This window comes from Sesamum indicum, linkage group LG4 (genome assembly GCF_026168435.1).
Source record: "Sesamum indicum cultivar Baizhima isolate 11 linkage group LG4, ASM2616843v1, whole genome shotgun sequence".
Lineage (NCBI taxonomy): Eukaryota > Viridiplantae > Streptophyta > Magnoliopsida > Lamiales > Pedaliaceae > Sesamum > Sesamum indicum.
In genome coordinates, this window is record NC_142660.1 from 765,827 (window position 1) to 783,854 (window position 18,028).

At 36.1% G+C, this 18,028-nt stretch overlaps 3 protein-coding genes across 5 annotated transcripts; 2 read left to right on the forward strand and 1 right to left on the reverse strand.

Moving 5' to 3' along the window:
* Positions 1–3,499, forward strand: LOC105159720 (chaperone protein dnaJ 6). The gene is made up of 8 exons (XM_011076896.3): positions 1–271; positions 1,626–1,724; positions 1,821–1,922; positions 2,125–2,184; positions 2,272–2,378; positions 2,448–2,530; positions 2,903–2,993; positions 3,091–3,499. Exons 1-8 carry the CDS (start codon positions 74–76, stop codon positions 3,284–3,286), a joined length of 936 nt encoding a protein of 311 aa, XP_011075198.2. The 5' UTR covers positions 1–73; the 3' UTR covers positions 3,287–3,499.
* A 4,297-nt stretch (positions 3,500–7,796) lies between these two features.
* On the forward strand, positions 7,797–12,464 carry LOC105159721 (serine/threonine-protein kinase Nek6). 2 transcript variants are annotated; one of them, XM_011076897.3, is made up of 14 exons: positions 7,797–8,068; positions 8,156–8,280; positions 8,717–8,783; positions 9,409–9,474; positions 9,607–9,653; positions 9,898–9,943; positions 10,033–10,113; positions 10,196–10,238; positions 10,326–10,375; positions 10,533–10,614; positions 10,697–10,746; positions 10,844–10,917; positions 11,019–11,070; positions 11,149–12,464. In XM_011076897.3, the coding sequence occupies exons 2-14, from the start codon at positions 8,162–8,164 to the stop codon at positions 12,304–12,306; spliced, it is 1,935 nt and encodes a 644-aa protein (XP_011075199.1). In that variant the 5' UTR covers positions 7,797–8,068; positions 8,156–8,161; the 3' UTR covers positions 12,307–12,464. The 2 variants fall into 2 exon arrangements, with proteins under 2 accessions (XP_011075199.1, XP_088735706.1); XM_088879580.1 differs by lacking the exon at positions 7,797–8,068 and adding an exon at positions 8,445–8,577.
* A 1,740-nt stretch (positions 12,465–14,204) lies between these two features.
* LOC105159722 (Peptidase S41 family protein) lies at positions 14,205–17,659 on the reverse strand. Of its 2 annotated transcripts, XM_011076898.3 has the most exons (12): positions 17,133–17,659; positions 16,976–17,057; positions 16,585–16,715; positions 16,365–16,451; positions 16,160–16,238; positions 15,841–15,929; positions 15,690–15,722; positions 15,475–15,594; positions 15,243–15,329; positions 14,989–15,138; positions 14,794–14,901; positions 14,205–14,703 (listed from the first exon to the last, which is right to left on the reverse strand). In XM_011076898.3, exons 1-12 carry the CDS (start codon positions 17,475–17,477, stop codon positions 14,458–14,460), a joined length of 1,557 nt encoding a protein of 518 aa, XP_011075200.1. In that variant the 5' UTR covers positions 17,478–17,659; the 3' UTR covers positions 14,205–14,457. The 2 variants fall into 2 exon arrangements, with proteins under 2 accessions (XP_011075200.1, XP_088735707.1); XM_088879581.1 differs by lacking the exon at positions 17,133–17,659 and having other exon boundaries at positions 16,585–16,814; positions 16,976–17,063.
* Between the last annotated feature and the right edge of the window lie 369 nt (positions 17,660–18,028).

The following is an 18,028-nucleotide window of genomic DNA, read 5'->3' on the forward strand; positions in this document are numbered from 1 at the left end:
ACAAACACAAGAAAAAATTAGGCGCGATGTGGCGGGAAAGAATCAACCTCATTTCGCGTCCCCTATAAATACCATGTCCCCTCTGGGTGTGTGGCTGTCGCCTCATTTTTCAAATCTATTGTGGCTCTCAGAACTGAGTTTCTCAAGGATGGGGAAGAGGAGTAAAGCTAGGGTTTTAGAGGAACATGTAGAGGAAGAAGACGAAGAAATGGAGGAAGATCAGGAATATCTCGACGGATCTACATCCTCGAAAGATAAGAGCTTATATGAGGTATATTCTTTACGGTTTTTTATTTTTATTTTTTGGCCCCTTAGCGGGAGTTTTATGATTTATGATTTTTTCTTAAGATCTAATTTAAATACGGTATAGGTCTGAAGAGATGCTTTGATCTCTTTTTTTTTTTTTTTTGTGTGTGTGTGCATTTTGCCATGTATGGTGCCTGTGAAAGCTATACCGATGAGAATGTTGGCGGGACTAAACTTAAGAGTGGAAATTCACTACTAGACATGAAGAGTTATTTTACTCCGTGTTGTCTGGGAAGTTGGTAGCGAAGTTGATATCAATTCAGATGATGTTGGAGTGAGAAATCTCCATCCAACATGATTGAAAAGTAGCTTAAGAAGAAGTGAGTAACTACTAAAACAGTATCAAGAGTCTAATATTATCTGAACAATAGGATATTATTCCTAAGCTTGAACCCTCAAGGAGAACAAAAGAAAAACCAGGAAAAGAAAAGATATATATTGGAACCCCAAAACATGAAAAGTAAAGCTATCATGAGACATTAAACGTTTGTAACCTAAGGAATTGATTGGGCTAATAGAGACATAAAAAATACCCCTTTAACTTGTAAAAACTTCTGAATTCTCTATGTGGGTGTACAATTGTACCTGGTTAAAGAGATTATGCAAAGTTGTTAAGAAGAAAAGGTTTGGCGTTACAGTTTAGCTTCCATGTCCTTTTTCTCTAAAGATTGATATCAGTCGTCAAGTTGGGTATTCAAGATGGATCTTGTAAAAGCTAGTGATGGAGTTGCAGGGTCAGACTGTATTATATTGTTGGTATAGACCATTATAATGAAGGTTCTTTTAATATAACTAACAATATTGGTGACATTGTTTTTGTTTTGTGCTCCACAAAATGATAACACAAAGAGGTACTAATTTTCATGTTTTTGTTGTAATTATAGCATTCTTGATGCAAGTATCTCTTGTCTTAAAATTTGTTCTTGTACATGCAATTGGATCCGGTAACAATGTCCATCAACACACATTTATTTATGATAGCACAGAATATTTCCAGAAAAGAATTACCTTTTCATTGTTCAAAGTTCCAAAAAGTACTTCATGCACACACATATAACATGCATATAAGAATCATTAGAAATTCAACAGTGAGACAACATGTGTCGATAAATTTATCAAGATCATGGGTATACCTTCATTCTCTAAGAGCATACCTCTGCCTCTTGGAGTTACTGGCTTTGCTATATCCATAACTAGCCAATAAAAGATCTATGTGGAGCTGGGTCCTGTAACTTTGAGATTTTATATGTATATAATTTGGTTTTCCTTCATCTTACTATTGATCTGCATGTGTGATTGAGTGATCCTGTGCTTTTTAGATTCTTGGTGTAGACAAAGCTGCATCCCAGCAGGAAATTAAAAAAGCTTATTACAAGTTGGCACTCCGCCTACATCCTGATAAAAATCCTGATGACGAGGTAATTTTCTTGTTTCAATCGTGTTCAATTTGGTTCTCTTACTGCAAATATCTCTGGTTGTGTACAAGATTTTAACTATTCGTTTTCTTGCTGTAGGAGGCCAAAGAAAAATTTCAGCAGCTACAAAAGGTAATATCTATTCTTGGTGATGTGGAGAAACGTGCAGTATATGACCAGACTGGCTGTGTTGATGATGCTGTAAGTCATGACTCCAAGTGTTCTTGCAATTTTATTTAAGTCATAGGAGTGTCTCTTGCAGAATGCAGGAGAATCAGGGCAATTTGCTGTTTACAGGCACATCCTGCTATTTTTTTATCATCTAATTGCACTGCTTTTTGTATGCTCTAAAAGGGATACACCTTCCACTTCTGTATACTCACGTTTCTTTAATGATTAGCAGGATCTAGCAGGAAATGTCATCCAGAATTTGCAGGCATTTTTCAGAGCCATGTATAAAAAGGTTATTTTTCTGTGATATTTGGCAGGTTTCTCTGTTACAGTCTGACTGTACTTTGTTCGTCGTATGAAGTCTGTGCATCTCTTGCAGATCTCAGAGGCTGATATTGAAGAGTTTGAAGCAAACTACAGAGGCTCTGAGTCAGAGAAAAAAGATTTGCTTGAGCTGTACAAAAAATTGAAGGGCAACATGGACAGGTACATCATGGATGGTGGCTACTTAATTTCTTTGCTTACATTTTCATGATAATTTGAATTTGTTTTCAGGCTTTTCTGCTGCATGCTTTGCTCTGACCCTATGCTAGATTCCCATCGGTTCAAGGATATCATCGATGAGGCAATTTCTGCAGGTTGGCTCTCTTTTCAATGCACAAGTTTTGGCATTCCAAATTATCATGTCTTAGATATTTTGCTTGGCTAAACTTCTAGAGCTCTTGATAAGTAGGTAAGAGATGTAATTTATAGTAGTTCTAAGTTAATGCTTTCATTATATTGCCTTTTGTAATATTTTCCTACTAATTGGCCATCAACATTCCTAGGAGAAGTTGAAATTATGGAAATGATGGAGCTGATATTTGGTTTCATATTCTTGACTGCCTTTGCTATTTACTTAATTATCTGTTTTCAAGGTTTTATACTTGGTAGTTTCTTTGTTTATCCCCTTACATTGCGTTTCAATTACTTATCATGGATTCTTTTGCTTTGTGCATGTCAATTTGTAGGAGACTTAGAGTCAACCAAAGCGTACGAGAAATGGGCCAAGAAGGTGTCTAAAACAAAGCCTCCTACCAGTCCATTGAAACGCAGAAAGAAGTTAGTTGTGTTTGTTCTTTTCCTGGAATCTTCACTAATTTTTCTGGTTTTGATTTGAGGCCTTGAAACTGTAACACTTGTGCAATACCCCTCGCAGATCGAAGAAAGATTCAGAAGATTTATATGCAATAATAGGTCAACGGCAAAATGAGAGAAGAGGCAAGATCGATTCTATGTTCTCATCTCTTGTTCAAAAATATGGTGGAGGTGAATCAGTTCCAGAGCCAAGTGAAGAAGAATTTGAAGCTGCTCGAAGGAAACTTGAAAGCCGAAGAACTTCTAAACGAAAGTAATGACAATCTGTAACCTTATGCTCTCCTACTCTGCCTCTGTAAAAATACTAATGTAATTCTGTATCATGTCTTGTGCCGCTCTCTTGTGTATGAATGGCTAGCCCAGGCAACTGCTTTCTATCTAGACTAGATCAGATATCTTGCAAAAGATGACTGAGCTTACTTGGCTGGATGTTTATAACTGGTGTCTTTATTAGGTGCTTGTTTTAATAACCCGTGTTGTGCATTTGGTGAATTTAGCCTCGTTCACGAGTGATGATTGACATTTGGATAACTAAATAGCTGCTACAATTCCAGGTCTCTTCTTATGTGACATGTAAGAAAGCTCAAGTGATCAATATAGAGGGCAAACTGGCCAAGTGTTGTAATGAGAAATGCTTCATGCCATCCACTCCTGGGCAAGTATTTCTGTAATCATGATTAGACTTTAATTTTTTATAGATCCTTTGGTAGGTCCAAAAGAAAGATAGTATTTTATGCTTCACGGTTGGTCATTTGACCTTAAATGAATTGAATCTAGTTGTAATGGATTTGGGACAAAATGCAACTGCTTGTCTTACTCCCCCTTTGACCCTAATATCTGCGTGAAATCGACAATTCTGCCCGGTTCATCACCTACTCATTGAACATTCGCAATTATTTCAAATGCTGTGTGTGTGGACCATCTATCTGGTCGGTCACTTGTTTTCTCTTTTGTATCTGAGGATGATATATATCTATATATGGTTTTTTTAGTAAAACTAGGAAAGAAGGCTTGCATTGCACTTGAACCCACATTATTAGAAAAAGAGTTAAAGATAACAAATAAAATTTTATTTTTATTTTTAAATTAAATTGTTAAGTAAAGATTAATTTATAGAAAATGATGTTTACTAATTAAAGTGTAAAACCTCGCAGCACATATTCCATCAATCTATCCAATTATATCTGTATAACAGGTAATGATATTAGTAAATATTGAAGTGCAAACATAAAACTTATTACTTAGTATGCCTAAGTCATGTTAATATAAAATGCTAGTATTGTTGCATTAAAACAAAAAAAGTAATTACCTGCACCCAAAACGACGATATTCCTTGTACGTACATGCCTTGCCTTCATTTTCTCTCTTGTCTGGCTTAATTACAACTTTTGTGTGTGGACACTGATGTTCCTCCAGATAAACTACATATAATTGACCATGAGAGAACACAGGTTCACATAAATAAACACCAACAAATGGAATTGTTTGTCCTTGGGCTTTGTTTATGGTCATGGCGAAGCAAAGTCTCACGGGCAATTGTTTTCTCTTAAATATAAATAGATATCTTTCATTTTCGGCCGGTGATAATGGAATTCTTGGGATGAAAACATGTTTTCCGACATATTGTCCAACAACAATTTTTGCATGAATAACGTTATCTTCAAAGTTTCTGCATACCATTTTGGTCCCATTACATAAACCATCAGAGGGGTCTACATTTCTTATATAACAACATTGCCATTTGATGTCAAAGAATTCAAGAACTCTATTCTTGAATCAACTGAATTTCCCGACACTCTTTTGAAGTCTTCTGATAATGCTTCAAAGTATGTATCCCAAAGTTTCATCGCATTCTGTTGGTTCATAGTAAATTAATATTGTGGCAAATGACCTTCGTAATGCATGTGGCATCTGAAATGTGATTGCTTCATTTAGACACTCCAACAAACTTTCATCAGATTCTAAGAATTCCCTTCTTTGAAACCGGAACAGATCACACCATTTACTAGAGAAGTCTCAAATGATGTTGGTCCCTTTACATGATTCAATAACAATCTCAAGTAATATCTTTCTCCTTCCATATGGTTAGCACCATATGTTCTACCAATTACCTCTCTTTTTCTTCTCTCATGCCAACATATTTCATGCCTATCCTACACAAAATATTCAGTAACTCACTGTAAAGACACTCTCTTGCCCGTTCTTTGGTGGAACACTGTATAAGTATTTTATTGCTGTCAATCCAGAACAAATTTAGACATTTATATGGCAATTGTATCTTGTCAGGAGATATGCACTGATTGTTCAACTATGCATTTCGGACATGTACAATATCTTTCATCATCATATAAATTGATCTGGGGTTAAGATCATGTAGTCAGACTTCAATATGATCAACATATGAGCATAAGGTGATCACCTTTTTCCGAAATTCAATAACATGTACATTTACAATCACCATTCCGAATATTTCTTTTGTGAATAGTTAATCTTTAAAGTCCTATAGTTTAGCTCTAAATACTGGGAATGTCGAAGCTGGACAATCTTGAGGGGTTTGTCCTAGTAGTAGTTGGTCTTGTATTTCTTTCCACTCCGGATTGCAAGTCATGGTGATAAATAGTTGGGCTTGGAAGCTCTTCTTTTGTTTCTTGCTATAGTAACACTTTGATAATTAAGAAGTTGTAACCTGATGTTCTTCACAAGCATGATAAATATGGATCTGTTAATCGATTTATTCAGCAAAATTCACTTTGAATTTGTTCTGTTTTTTATTGTGTATTATCTTGTGTTCAACCGGATATGAATATGAAAGACTATGGCAGAATTGATTTGATGAAGAATTCTTTATCCTTAGAGTCAAGAACTGGAGGCTTCTTCCGACAACACAAGAACTCACCTTTTTCCCTTTTAGGCAATCAATTGAGGAGGAGGAGGTGGTTGTTGTCATAATGATCTTCAATCCTGTAAAACATAAATTACAGGTAAAAAACATCTGGAGTTAAAGAATCAATTAAAAGGGTGGGTGTTGTAATGGAGACATGATTAAAGATTCATTACATTATTAAAGCTTCAATTAAAAGAAAATGAACAAGAAGAGGGGTCGGGGGTTTAGGTAGACAACCTACTCTACCGACACAGCTTGAATTTCAATTTTTCCCTTTTATTTCTTTGTGAACGCAACTGCGTTGTATGTATATGAATATGACCTTTCAAATTAAAACATGGAAAAATGAGACTGTTTCACCAACAAGCATTTGAGGTTGAGGGCTGCTCCCTCAAATTACTTGTGTCCCACTAACACAAATTAAGCCTATTTCCTACCGTCATAACAACTGTTCTATACACCACACACATTTCTCACTCTTTTTTCACTTCAAATCATATGATAGAGAAAATAACTGCTACAAGAATTCCTTTCTTTCTTTTTTTTTTCCCCCCAAATATAATTACGTAATTGCATCAATATTTCAATAAATCGTGATAACATGCACACATCTAATTGAATTTGAACATATAATATAACCAACTTATTCATAAGACCTCATTCTAAATCAGTACGTTCCTTTAGAACTTTTCTCTTCACCTCGACTCAGTTACAATAAATATAAATAAAAAAAGCGGAAATTTTCGGGGCTCAGAAAATTCCAAAAGACTGCAAAAGCGTCAATTGCATTTAGTGGGATGGAGAAATGAGGTAGTTAAGGAGTGTAGTCAACAATACGTGCATCTAATTTCAATAATTCCGGCATAGAATTATCCCTAATTAAATATGTGGTCCTTCACAAATTGCATTTATCCGTACACATCAAGAATGCATAATTTGGGAATATATATATTCACATCCTTTAACTTTTAATATTATGGGCAGTAATGGTGGGGTTTGCTTCATTGCCCCTTATCACCCTTTTGATAAACTATAATACTCGCATCTACTTTTGCATCAATCGTCAAGAAAAATTTGTAATTATATCAAATTTTAGAAAATTTTATTGTAATTTTTTATATTTATTTCTATAAAGTGCATGATAATCTACAATGTATTTTATTACTACACACAATTAGATTTATGTATCGTTGTTGTTGTTCAAGATTTCAAAGATCCTAACAAACTACTGGGGTTTGGCCACCTTTGCAATAGGTTTGGCATCCCCACTTCACGAACCTAATTGGGTAAAAATCTTCTGGCAATCAAAATCAAGATGCCATGATGGCATAATTTGAGAATCAGATAAGAAGTGCCTGAATTTGGCTGATGTCTGAAATTGAGGAAACTTTTAGGTGAGGAGAGGACTGAGGGTGGTAGTGGTGGCTTCATTATCATTGTTCTAAAATGGTTCTCTAAATACAACAAAAGTTGATTCTAGCAGACCAAATTTCTTACAAGTACGAATGATGAACAAAGAAATTTGGACAGAACTATTATTTTGCCAAGGTTAATAAATAAACACTCATTTTATTGCATACTTATGAAGCTGTTTGTTTTTGCTTTTTAAAAATTGTGATTCGCGTGTAATTTATAGAAAGTAATTAATCACATAATAAATGAATTACGGATGTATGTGATTGATTTGATTGGAGTAAATCTGTCTAAGAATTTTCTTTGCTTTCCTACTCTGACCCCTCAAAACTCGGTTGTCTTCTTTTGTTCTTTAATTAACCAGGTGGATTAGCTTTGTCCATAACTATAGTAGAATTTGTTGGTTAAGCATTGGGGTTGTAGTGCCAAATTCTTTAATTACTATATAATTATGCTTCTAATTCTCTGCCTGACTGTGTCTCCTCCCCAGGACAACACCACCCCCACCCCCCACACACTCTACGCTGGTGTCATAACTGTGCAATAAAGAACTTCACAACTTCAGTTTCGATTTTTGAAGGCGTCTGAGAGAGCCATAATTACTCTCAGTGAATTCAAGAACTGAGCTTTGAAAGGGTCATCCGCTTGACTCTGCTGTATATACCTCAAGATTTGCTTTTTCTTGGTCTTGTGGAGTCTGTGCTCCTGCAAAATTCCAAGTTTCTGGTGAAATTGGAGCTGGGTGAGTTCTATATGTTATTAATCTTTACTTAAGATTGAATCTTTAGCTCAAAATAGGATGACCCATGTGAAGATTTTGGGTTTGAAGGGGTTGATGGAGACAGAAAATGGTGATTCTAAGTCCAAGATGGAAGATTATGCAGTGATAGAGCAGATTGGTAGAGGTGGTTTTGGAGCTACGTTTCTTGTGCTCCATAAACCTCAGAATAAGAAGTAAGAATTTCTAGTTCAAGCTTTCTTGACGGCTTTGCATGCATAAAAATTGTAGAATTTGAATTTTGAATTGTAATTTACTTTTTACTTGGGGTTTGCGTTTGGCTCTGTTGCTTGTGTGTGAGAGTTTTAGGAGCTTAGTCATGCTATAGGTGTATTTACAGGGTAGTGGAATTCAGCTGAAGGGCTGCTTGTATAACTTTGAAAATTCTCTCAACTGTATTCCTCTTGTGGGATGATATTTTCTGGGCATCTGAGTACATCAGAAACTGAACTCATGCATATATTAAAGAAATGGTATGGAATCATCTTTAGCTGGTGAATTGTTAATGAGCTCGATTTCATGAACTAGATGAAATGCTGAAAAGCATTGTTTCTTTACCGGTATATGAACTCTGAGTGGAGATTCAGTATTAGTTTCTGTCATCTCTTGCAGGTATGTGCTGAAGAAAATTCGTCTCTCTAAGCAGACAGAGAAGTTCAGGCGCACAGCGTACCAGGAGGTTAGTTTAAAGACTTATGTTGTAGGGTGTCGGGGGAAAAAAGTTATTGGATGTGCTTTAGAAATTATAGCAAATCATACTCTATCTTGTTCTGTTCTCTATCCACTTTTCATGATTGGCAACTCTGATCACCGTTTGTGTATTTATATTGCAAGTCTTACTAACATAAAGTTGTTATAACGACTGTTTGGAGTTAGTTCTATGAGCACAAAAGTCCTTATGCTAAGTTATTTTCCAACACTCGCAAGGACTCTTTTCATAGTTGTTCCTCGGTGAAAGGAAAGAAAAACGCCACTGCAGTTACTGCAATAACAAGTCTGCTCATTGAGAATAATTTTTTTTTCAATCTTTGTACATAGAGAAGAGATTCATAGTCTTTGACATGGACCAAAGTCATTATTCTCCCAATAATATTTCTTGCTTAATATCCAACTTTTAGTAAGCTGCATACCATTTTTTATTTCGAAAATCAATTAGTCATGTATCTTGGTGAAATTCTTCTTTAGCTTTGAGTTCTGGCTCCAGCAGTAATGTTTCAAGACTAGATAGGAGGGAGACCTAGAAGAAATAATTCGTTTGTCATTGTTCTTCAACATTGTATAATGTGTGCCTATCTTTGTTGCAGATGAATTTAATTGCAAAACTGCGGCATCCATACATTCTTGAATATAAAGATGTTTGGGTGGATAAGGTATTCTGTTGTTTATTAGTCTTGATTTCTTGGTCGAAAGCTACTCCTGTAGCTTTTAGGTTGTATAAATGTCTGATATAGGTGGCCTGAAACTGATGCTAAAGAAATCCTCTCATTTTCATTATTCTGCAGGGAAGCTGTATATGCATCGTGACCGACTATTGTGAAGTTGGAAATATGTAAGTTAAGCTGAACTCGAACTCAGTCATATGCAAATAGTAACTGGACAAGCTTCTACATTATATATGTATTTTATTGTCCAATATACTGGGGGATGTCCTATAATTTCTATCATCAAGTCGAAAATTTTATCTTCCTTATGGACGAAGGGGAGAGGAAAAGAGAAGTCTGGAAGTAAACAAGCTTTAGGAAAAGTTGAATCTTGCTGAATATTCCATTTATCTTCTTATTTTCAATATGTAGATCCGAGATTATGAGGAAGACGAGAGGAGGATATTTCCCAGAGGAGGTAATCTCATAGATATTAGTATAAAACCCTTTCTTATCTGCGCATGGCTAATTCACATCGAGTGTTAAATGTTCTTGCCTGTGCCCCAGAAAATGTGCAGATGGCTGACTCAGTTGCTATTAGCTATTGACTATCTTCATTCCAATCGTGTCCTTCACAGGGATATCAAGGTTTGATCTACAGTCATCATGTAATGAACTTGCTGTATATATAATTTAATTGTTTGATAACAAACCCCTTTCTTATTTCCAGTTATCTAACATATTCCTCACAAAGGAAAATGACGTCCATCTTGGTAAGAAGGCCAAAAGCAAGTCCTTACAACAACTTATATTAATTCGTCATATTTTTCTTCAGTTTGCTCACTACATCTAATTTACAGGTGATTTTGGATTAGCAAAGCTTCTCAATGAGGAAGGTCGTGCATCGTCGGTATGGTTATATAATGATTTGAGCTTTTACATTTTACCACTGCATTATATTAAAGACGTATGTTGATAATGTCATAACTCGAGGTTCGTGTCTTAATGATACTCTCACCCTAATATTTCCACAAATATTAGTCAATAACTTCTCCGCCTCAAACTAGGTTGTCGGCACCCCAAACTACATGTGTCCGGAGCTTCTTGCAGATACTCCATACGGCTATAAATCAGACATATGGTCACTAGGTGATGATTTAAATCTTATGAATCTGTAAGTTGATACTTTTCATGTTCTCGTTTCTGAAAGTACCTTGTTTCCTATTTCTAGGTTGCTGTATATTTGAGATTGCTGCACACCACCAAGCATTTAGAGCGCCTGTAAGTTCAACCATTTGTTTTACATATAGATTTGATGATTTTTGAATTATTCGCCTTCTCGTTACTATACTAAAGTTAGAAGATTTGAACAAAATAGGATATGGCTGGACTTATCAACAAGATAAACAGATCTTTGATCTCCCCACTGCCGATTGTATACTCTTCCACCCTGTAAGTCTTGTCTACATTCCTTATGGATTAGCAGTGAAAATTTCTGTTTATTTCATTGCAGAAATTACAAAATTACGTATAATGATTTTAATAATCTCCAGAAAACAGATCATGAAGAGCATGCTAAGGAAGAGCCCAGAACACAGACCGACTGTAAGTTCATACTTCTTCACCCTTTTTTACTCACGCAACAAACTTTGTCGTTGATATATATAGATATGCACATGATAGGCTGCCGAGCTATTACGACACCCACATTTGCAACCATTCCTCCTCCGGTGTCACAACCCGTCCACTGTGTTTCTCCCTGTGAAGTCTCCCTCTCCCAAGACCACAAATGAGAGAACAAGAAAACCGTCACCTGGAACTTCTGGAGGCAGTAAAGACTCTAAAGAAAGAGAGCTGAAACTGAAACAGAGGGATTTGCTTCCGCTGTTTGAGGAAAATACTGATGCGCCATATCCAAGTTTGTTGGACGATGACATCTCAATAGAAGAGCAACTCGAGACTAAGAGGGTTGATCCCACGAGCTATTTGGGAGAAATTTCTCATGACAGTGAAGATTCAAAGAGTGGGGACACAAGTGAGACAACTGCTTGCAATGGAGATGATCGGGAGAATTACGATTCTTCATCACCTAAAGAAAGCCTCAACACGATGGATGCTTCGACTCTACCTCTAAATGCACTACCTGAAGAACAAGACAAGTACTCTTCCAAGCTCGTCGCAAAGTCAGAGAAATCCGACCTGGAGAGTGATAATACAGTGGATAAAGAGCCTCTGTGCACTTCCTGTGTCGCTGAGGAAACAGAAATAAAGTCAAAGGATACTGCTCATCAGACTTGCAGCAAAACAGGCACACCTGGTACAACTAGTAGCAGCAACTTTTTGTCTCTTTTTGATGCAAACGTCACATTGACCAATGACAAGGTAAGATCCGAAGTTGATGCAGAACCAAGAAGCTCATTGAGTGTGGAGGAAAATTCTGGTGAATGTTCAGGATTGGCACCTGATGCTGAAGATCCCAAAAATTGCCCAGACAAGGATACAGTGAAAATCAAAGAGGAGGTTGCAAGTGAGCCAATGCAGGCTGAGAAAGAAGAAACTCAACTAATGAATCAAGCTATCACCAACAATCTGTCGTTAAACACAGAAGCTGCAGCTGACAGTGATGAGAACAAAGGTGAGCCGGAAATTCCAGGAGGACAGAGAGCCGACGCATTAGAGTCCTTGCTTGAATTATGTGCAAGACTGCTGAAACAGGACAAATATGATGAGCTCTCTGGTGTGCTGAAACCGTTCGGTGACGACACTGTCTCTTCCAGAGAAACAGCAATATGGCTGACAAAAAGCTTAATGAATGCACAGAAGTTTGCTAAAGAATCCTAGTTTTAAGCATTGGACATGATCAGGGACCTTCATATCTAGTAATTTATTGTAACGATTTGTTGAGCTTGGATGTATAAATTGTTTGTCCAAAGAGTAAATGTTTGATTGGAGTTTGAGGATTGCATTTATCAAAAATCATGTCCGAATGTTTTTTCTTCCCTCCCTTTCTTCCTCTGTCGAAGGCAGCTTTTGATGAAAAACATCAACAGTAATGTGCAACAGGCTCAAGTAACCACCTGTCAACTTCTGAAATAATTGATGTTAGCTAGGTTGTGAAGGATCAACATAAATGAATTTTTCGAAATAAAATATTGACATCATCATCATAAATTAAAAAGAAAAAAAGTGATTTGAGGGCTCACCTGTTTATGATATTGTGAAGACAAGAAAAAGGACACAAGTCCCATCATGACACATGCAAGGTATCTCCAGCTTCCATCCCCCTCACCATTTTCACACCTACAATTTCTTAGCTATTTTAATCCAGACTAATTCTTTCACACACACACACACACACACACACATATATCTAGAAAACTAATATATTTTCAGAATAATATGTAAATCAACAAAAGTAATAAATATGTTCAATTATATTGACACCTCCTTCTAAGGTTAGCTCCTACCTTTTGTAACTTTAAAACTACACCCCAGAGGGGTGTTAGTGTAATTTTTTCATAAAGTATTTGTATAAGTTATGTTTTTGAAAAGATCTAGTTGTAATTACAGTTATAATTTTAAGGGGTGTATTTATAATTTTGAAAAAATATGAATTATTTGTATATTTGACCTAACCTCATGTAATATCAATGTAATTTACTCTAATAAATATAACTTGTTTTTTCTTTTTTTCATTTTTGCTGCATAATAATATTTTATTCCAGTATTAGTACCTACACCTAAATATTTTCACCTACACATAATTAAAAGAATACCTAAGGATTAATGTTACCACAAAAACTTTTGAAGCAATATTTGTCAAATTTCAACATGAGTGAGATGCATAACCTACCTTATCTCACATTTGTGGATCCCATGAACCTTCACACCAAAGGCAATGAATATGGTAGCAAACAAATGAAATGAATTTTGATTAAGACATTTAGACCACTACTACTATATCATTCATATATATAAATTCACACATTTTTCCACACTATTTCACATCTCAAATCCCTTCAAAACATTCATTATAAATTCCTATATATCAACCCTACCAAATTATTAAGTTACATTTTGTTTTGATTTTTTCAACATGTCACAATTTGGCAAGTTTACCACCTACATTTACATTTTTTTGGCCATGATGATTGTACTTTTGTCTACGGTCACCGCGCAAGATGGTGCAATGGCGCCTTTGCCGGCGATGGATGCAGGAAATGCCTTCCGACTATCAATTTCTGATACGCTTATCTTTTCGCCGATTTTATTTTCTTTTATTGCTATTTTGTTTTCTCAATGAATTCGGAGTTTTGTGCATTGAGTCATGAGTTTACTATGCATATGCATATAGTATATACGTTTGGCTATTGCTTTGTTGGTGTGATGGAGTGATTGTCAGTCGTTTATTATGTCTTTCTTATACGTGTATATATATTGTCGAAATATTGTACTGATGCGATATGATGCATGACTAATAAGAAGGTTATGGATTTCGATGTTTTGTAATATACTAGTAAAATATAGTAAATGATATCGATATTGAAACTGTCAATGTGGAAAACATTATCAATTAGTTAGTTCAAGCAAAAAGGTCAACATTTCCTACAATCTTAATTAGATGTCCGGATGTTTGTCAACTTATATTTATGTTGGTTAAAGAGGTATTTACCATTTTATTTATTAGAAAATATTAGAATAAGCTAACATATGATAAACTAACTGAAGAGACATCAGTCTGTTATTCAAGTACTGATGATAACCTTTCATAAAGAAACATCATATGCTGTCCATTACATCAAAGAGATGATTTTCTGACAAGCCCTTTGGTTAACTTACTAAGGCCAATATGTCCGGATACTGTTTACAATAAGTTTTGCTATCAGGCTAACATCACATATTCACAAACTTATCTACAAGCTGCTTTTAACTTATGCTATCTTCAAGGTTAATCAAGCTGAAACCGAGCTTGGTTTACCTCATAATCACTTATCAAGAAGCTGAGCCTTTGGATTCTTGAACATCAAGCTGATGCTCGGCGACCAGGATACAAGAATCGGTCTCTAGGGAAGAATCTGAGTTCCCGTTCTTGAATGAGTCTTTTGGTGAATTCAGAAAGTCAGTTGTGCATTGTACGTCTGGTGTTATGCCAACCTGGTCGATGTCGTGAAGTGCTGGCGACAAATACTTGGCAACTGTAACGAAAAGGGCCGATCCATCGTGTAGCTCCGTCACGCTCTGCAGTAAAAAAATTTAAACTAAGAAGTTTTCTTGGTGCTTTTAGAGGAGTAGCAAATGATCTTCATGTAAAAATGATGTTGCAAAAACCTGTATTTTCCCTTTCCCAAAAGTTCGATGCCCCACCAGGATTGCTCGGCCGTTGTCGTGGAGTGCGCCTGCAAGAATCTCGCTTGCACTTGCACTCCCTTCGTTCACCTGTTTCAGAAGAAAAAAGAACAGTTATAGATACTGTTTCAAGAATGAAATCTAAGAAAAGAAAACAATGATTTAAGTCAAAATTACAAGGACGACTAGTGGATCGTGTGTTATAGCATGCCCGTCGATCATACTGATAGGTATCATATTGCCATCTCTGTCAATAGTGTTCACTAGAGTCTCTGTCCCGTCTAGCCAAATCTGAGCAACGTCGAGTCCTGCTTTTACCAAACCGCCCTGGAGATAGTGATAAGGAGGAATGAGCATTACTGAAATCAAAATGCTTAACAAAAAGGAAAACAAGAAAAATTACGTTTCAAACAGAAGAAACAAAATCTTACCGGATTGTTTCTGAGATCCAATATGTATGATTGGACACCTTGACTCTCCATCTCATGGACCGTGTTTTCCATCTCCACGGCAGCAGTCTGTCATATTTAGGGCAAAGTTAATTCTTCTTGAATCACTATTTACCGATTGATAATATTCAGAAAAAAAGTCTACAGTTGATAATCTTTCTCAATCTCATGTGGAGAAAAGATAGCTTAAGAAAACTTCATACGTAGAAAGTACCTGAGAAAAGGTTGACAACTTTACATATCCGGTCTTTGAAAGATGCCCGTCAGGCGCTTTGTGAGGAATGATGGCACTAGATATGGGCGAAAGCTTAATAACTTCACGAGGTATTTTAACCTTCAGAAAATTAGATTTTTCAACAAATGAGCTATAGTTGACGGCATACCAACATTGACATCTTAATGTATCAATCAGAATTACTAGATCTATACCTCTCTGATACACGAACTTCCCGAATCATTAACCTGGATAATACAATAAAACAAAGTTAAACAATCAGAGATTCAGAATAGCATCGATTTTCAAAATTTTTCATCTCAAAGTACGATATGATCCCATGCAAGAAAAGCGTGCAATGCTCACACTGTGGACTTTTACTGTAACAGTTGTTCCAACACGTCCCCTGAGCTTTTGGGCAGCTGCTTCACTTGCAACTCCATCGAGTCTTTCGCCTGATGGTCTCAAGAAAAAGATGATTGCTTTACAAAGTAGAGGATAATATTAAAGAACATAAGGAAATAAAAATATAACAAGTTATACCAATACTGCCTATTTCAACATATTGCGGAAGAAAGTGTCAATCAATCATTTTTAGGTTCAAGTTTGATCCAATGCTAAGTGTTGAACTTCTTTTCTCCTCAATCTGCGTATTGACAACATCAGAAGTTTAGCAGGTAAGTACCATTTATTTCCATTAGCTCGTCTCCTTCGTGTATACCAGCACGTGCAGCTGGGCTGTTCTCGATGCATGATAACACAACCTGAAACGAAATAAACAGAGGCTTAGAGCAATAAAATATGCATGAGCATTGGCAGTGTCTAAGAATCAACTGATTGATTGTCAAGTGTCTAAGAATCAACTGATTGATTATCAAGTGTCTACGCACCAGGTGCCCAGTCTTTGGTTCAACGTTGATGAATAAGCCAACGCCCTGCAAGTTTCCATCGCTTCCTATTCTAAAACTTTGATATTCCTGCACATAACAATAAGTAGCCATCAGACCTCAGCCTGCAATCATGTGCTATAGCTCAAATCTCAAAAGAATCAGTTCAATAGATAACAATGCGTGGACGATAAGAAAACTTGTCCAAAAAAACATGTAATACCTTCGGACTGATTATGCGCGTAAAAGGATCTCCAAGAGTGGAAAGCATCCCCTTGATTTTGTTGTATGCTGCATCTTCTGATCTCAGTGGAAACATCTCCACCATTGTCTGCTGCAGTTTCAAGTCCCAATCTGTAAATAGGTCCCTTCAAATCAGCATATCCTTACAACAATGATTCTAATCCATTTGCTTTTCGAGTAAACATACAACAAAAATCTCTGAGTCTTCACCTGTTCAAGACAAATTAACTCAAACAGGAGCATACATAGAGTGTAACTGAAAACATAGTATTGATCATAGTTTCAAGTCATGATTCAAGACCACAAACTTTAAACCTCATTTTCTCTTCCTATCACCATAAATTGTAAAAGGGGCTTTTTTCTCTTCTTACCCTGATGATTGAAAGTTGGATCTATGAAAGTCTCTCTAATCAATCCCCATGCCTCCACTAGAGTTCTTTGAACAGTATTCACCTGCCAAAAACAATCTCAACTAAACTGTAATAACATGAACTAAAACCGCAAAATGCCATGAAAAAACATGATCACCTCACGCGTGTGAGAAACAGGGAAAGCGACAGTGAGAGACTCTGCGAAAGCCGGCGAATCACAACACAAAGACACGGCAGCAGCAAAACCAAGCACTACTCGACCAACACTTTTAACTAAATCTCCATTCAGAGCTAATAAAAATTCACTCTTGGCTTCTGAGACGACCCTTTTCTGGTCCAAACACCCAACAATCTTCAGCCCCAAATCCCTCTTCCTCCAGGTGTTTGATCTCGATAAAGGGCAAGAAAACAACAGTCTGGATGTGGGTTTTGAGGAAAACTTGGAGACCCGAGATAGTGCTGACAGAGTATTACAATCAAGATTCGACCTCACGGCCTCCATGGAGATTGTGCGTCTCTTGGAACAACGTTTCTGGGTCTGTGTATCTATAAAAAAAATAAGAAAATTGGAGAATGAGGAGTGATGATGGCCCACATGAATCTTTAGCTCTGTGGTGGCTAAGTCTGTTGCGTGTTTCAGAGTATCTTGGTGGAGAACTGAGAAAAGAATCCTGGAACTCTTGACAGTTGCTACAACTGGACCAATGTCTGAAGACCCTTTTCTAGATTTTTATTCTAAAGTTTAATATAATTACGGTTGAATATAAGTACAAATTTCTTATTATTATTTAAAAAATTATAAAAAAATTTTTAGTTATTGATAAAATTATAAGATTTTTAAATAGAGAGTTAAAATTGTTTATTTTGTTTTTATTATATTTTTTATTTTTAAAAAACTAGACAAGGCAAATAAAAATATTTGAAGCAAATTATATTAATCGAAAAATCAAATAGGACGTGATGAGTATTTTAAAAAAAATTAAAATAAAAATTATATATAATAAATATATATATGATGAAAGTGGGGTGGGTAGGCCATCACACAACAATTTC

Coding starts and splice junctions, on each gene's coding strand:
- LOC105159721 (XM_011076897.3), top strand. CDS start 8,162: ATGGAGACAGAAAATGGTGATTCTAAGTCCAAGATGGAAGATTATGCA. Junction 9,654..9,897: donor TATTGTGAAGTTGGAAATAT/GTAAGTTAAGCT, acceptor TTCAATATGTAG/ATCCGAGATTATGAGGAAGA. Junction 10,615..10,696: donor ATCAGACATATGGTCACTAG/GTGATGATTTAA, acceptor TCCTATTTCTAG/GTTGCTGTATATTTGAGATT.
- LOC105159720 (XM_011076896.3), top strand. CDS start 74: ATGTCCCCTCTGGGTGTGTGGCTGTCGCCTCATTTTTCAAATCTATTG. Junction 272..1,625: donor AAGATAAGAGCTTATATGAG/GTATATTCTTTA, acceptor TGTGCTTTTTAG/ATTCTTGGTGTAGACAAAGC. Junction 2,185..2,271: donor TCAGAGCCATGTATAAAAAG/GTTATTTTTCTG, acceptor CATCTCTTGCAG/ATCTCAGAGGCTGATATTGA.
- LOC105159722 (XM_011076898.3), bottom strand. CDS start 17,477: ATGGAGGCCGTGAGGTCGAATCTTGATTGTAATACTCTGTCAGCACTA. Junction 15,723..15,840: donor TTACAGTAAAAGTCCACAGT/GTGAGCATTGCA, acceptor TGTATTATCCAG/GTTAATGATTCGGGAAGTTC. Junction 14,704..14,793: donor TTGGGAAAGGGAAAATACAG/GTTTTTGCAACA, acceptor TTTTTACTGCAG/AGCGTGACGGAGCTACACGA.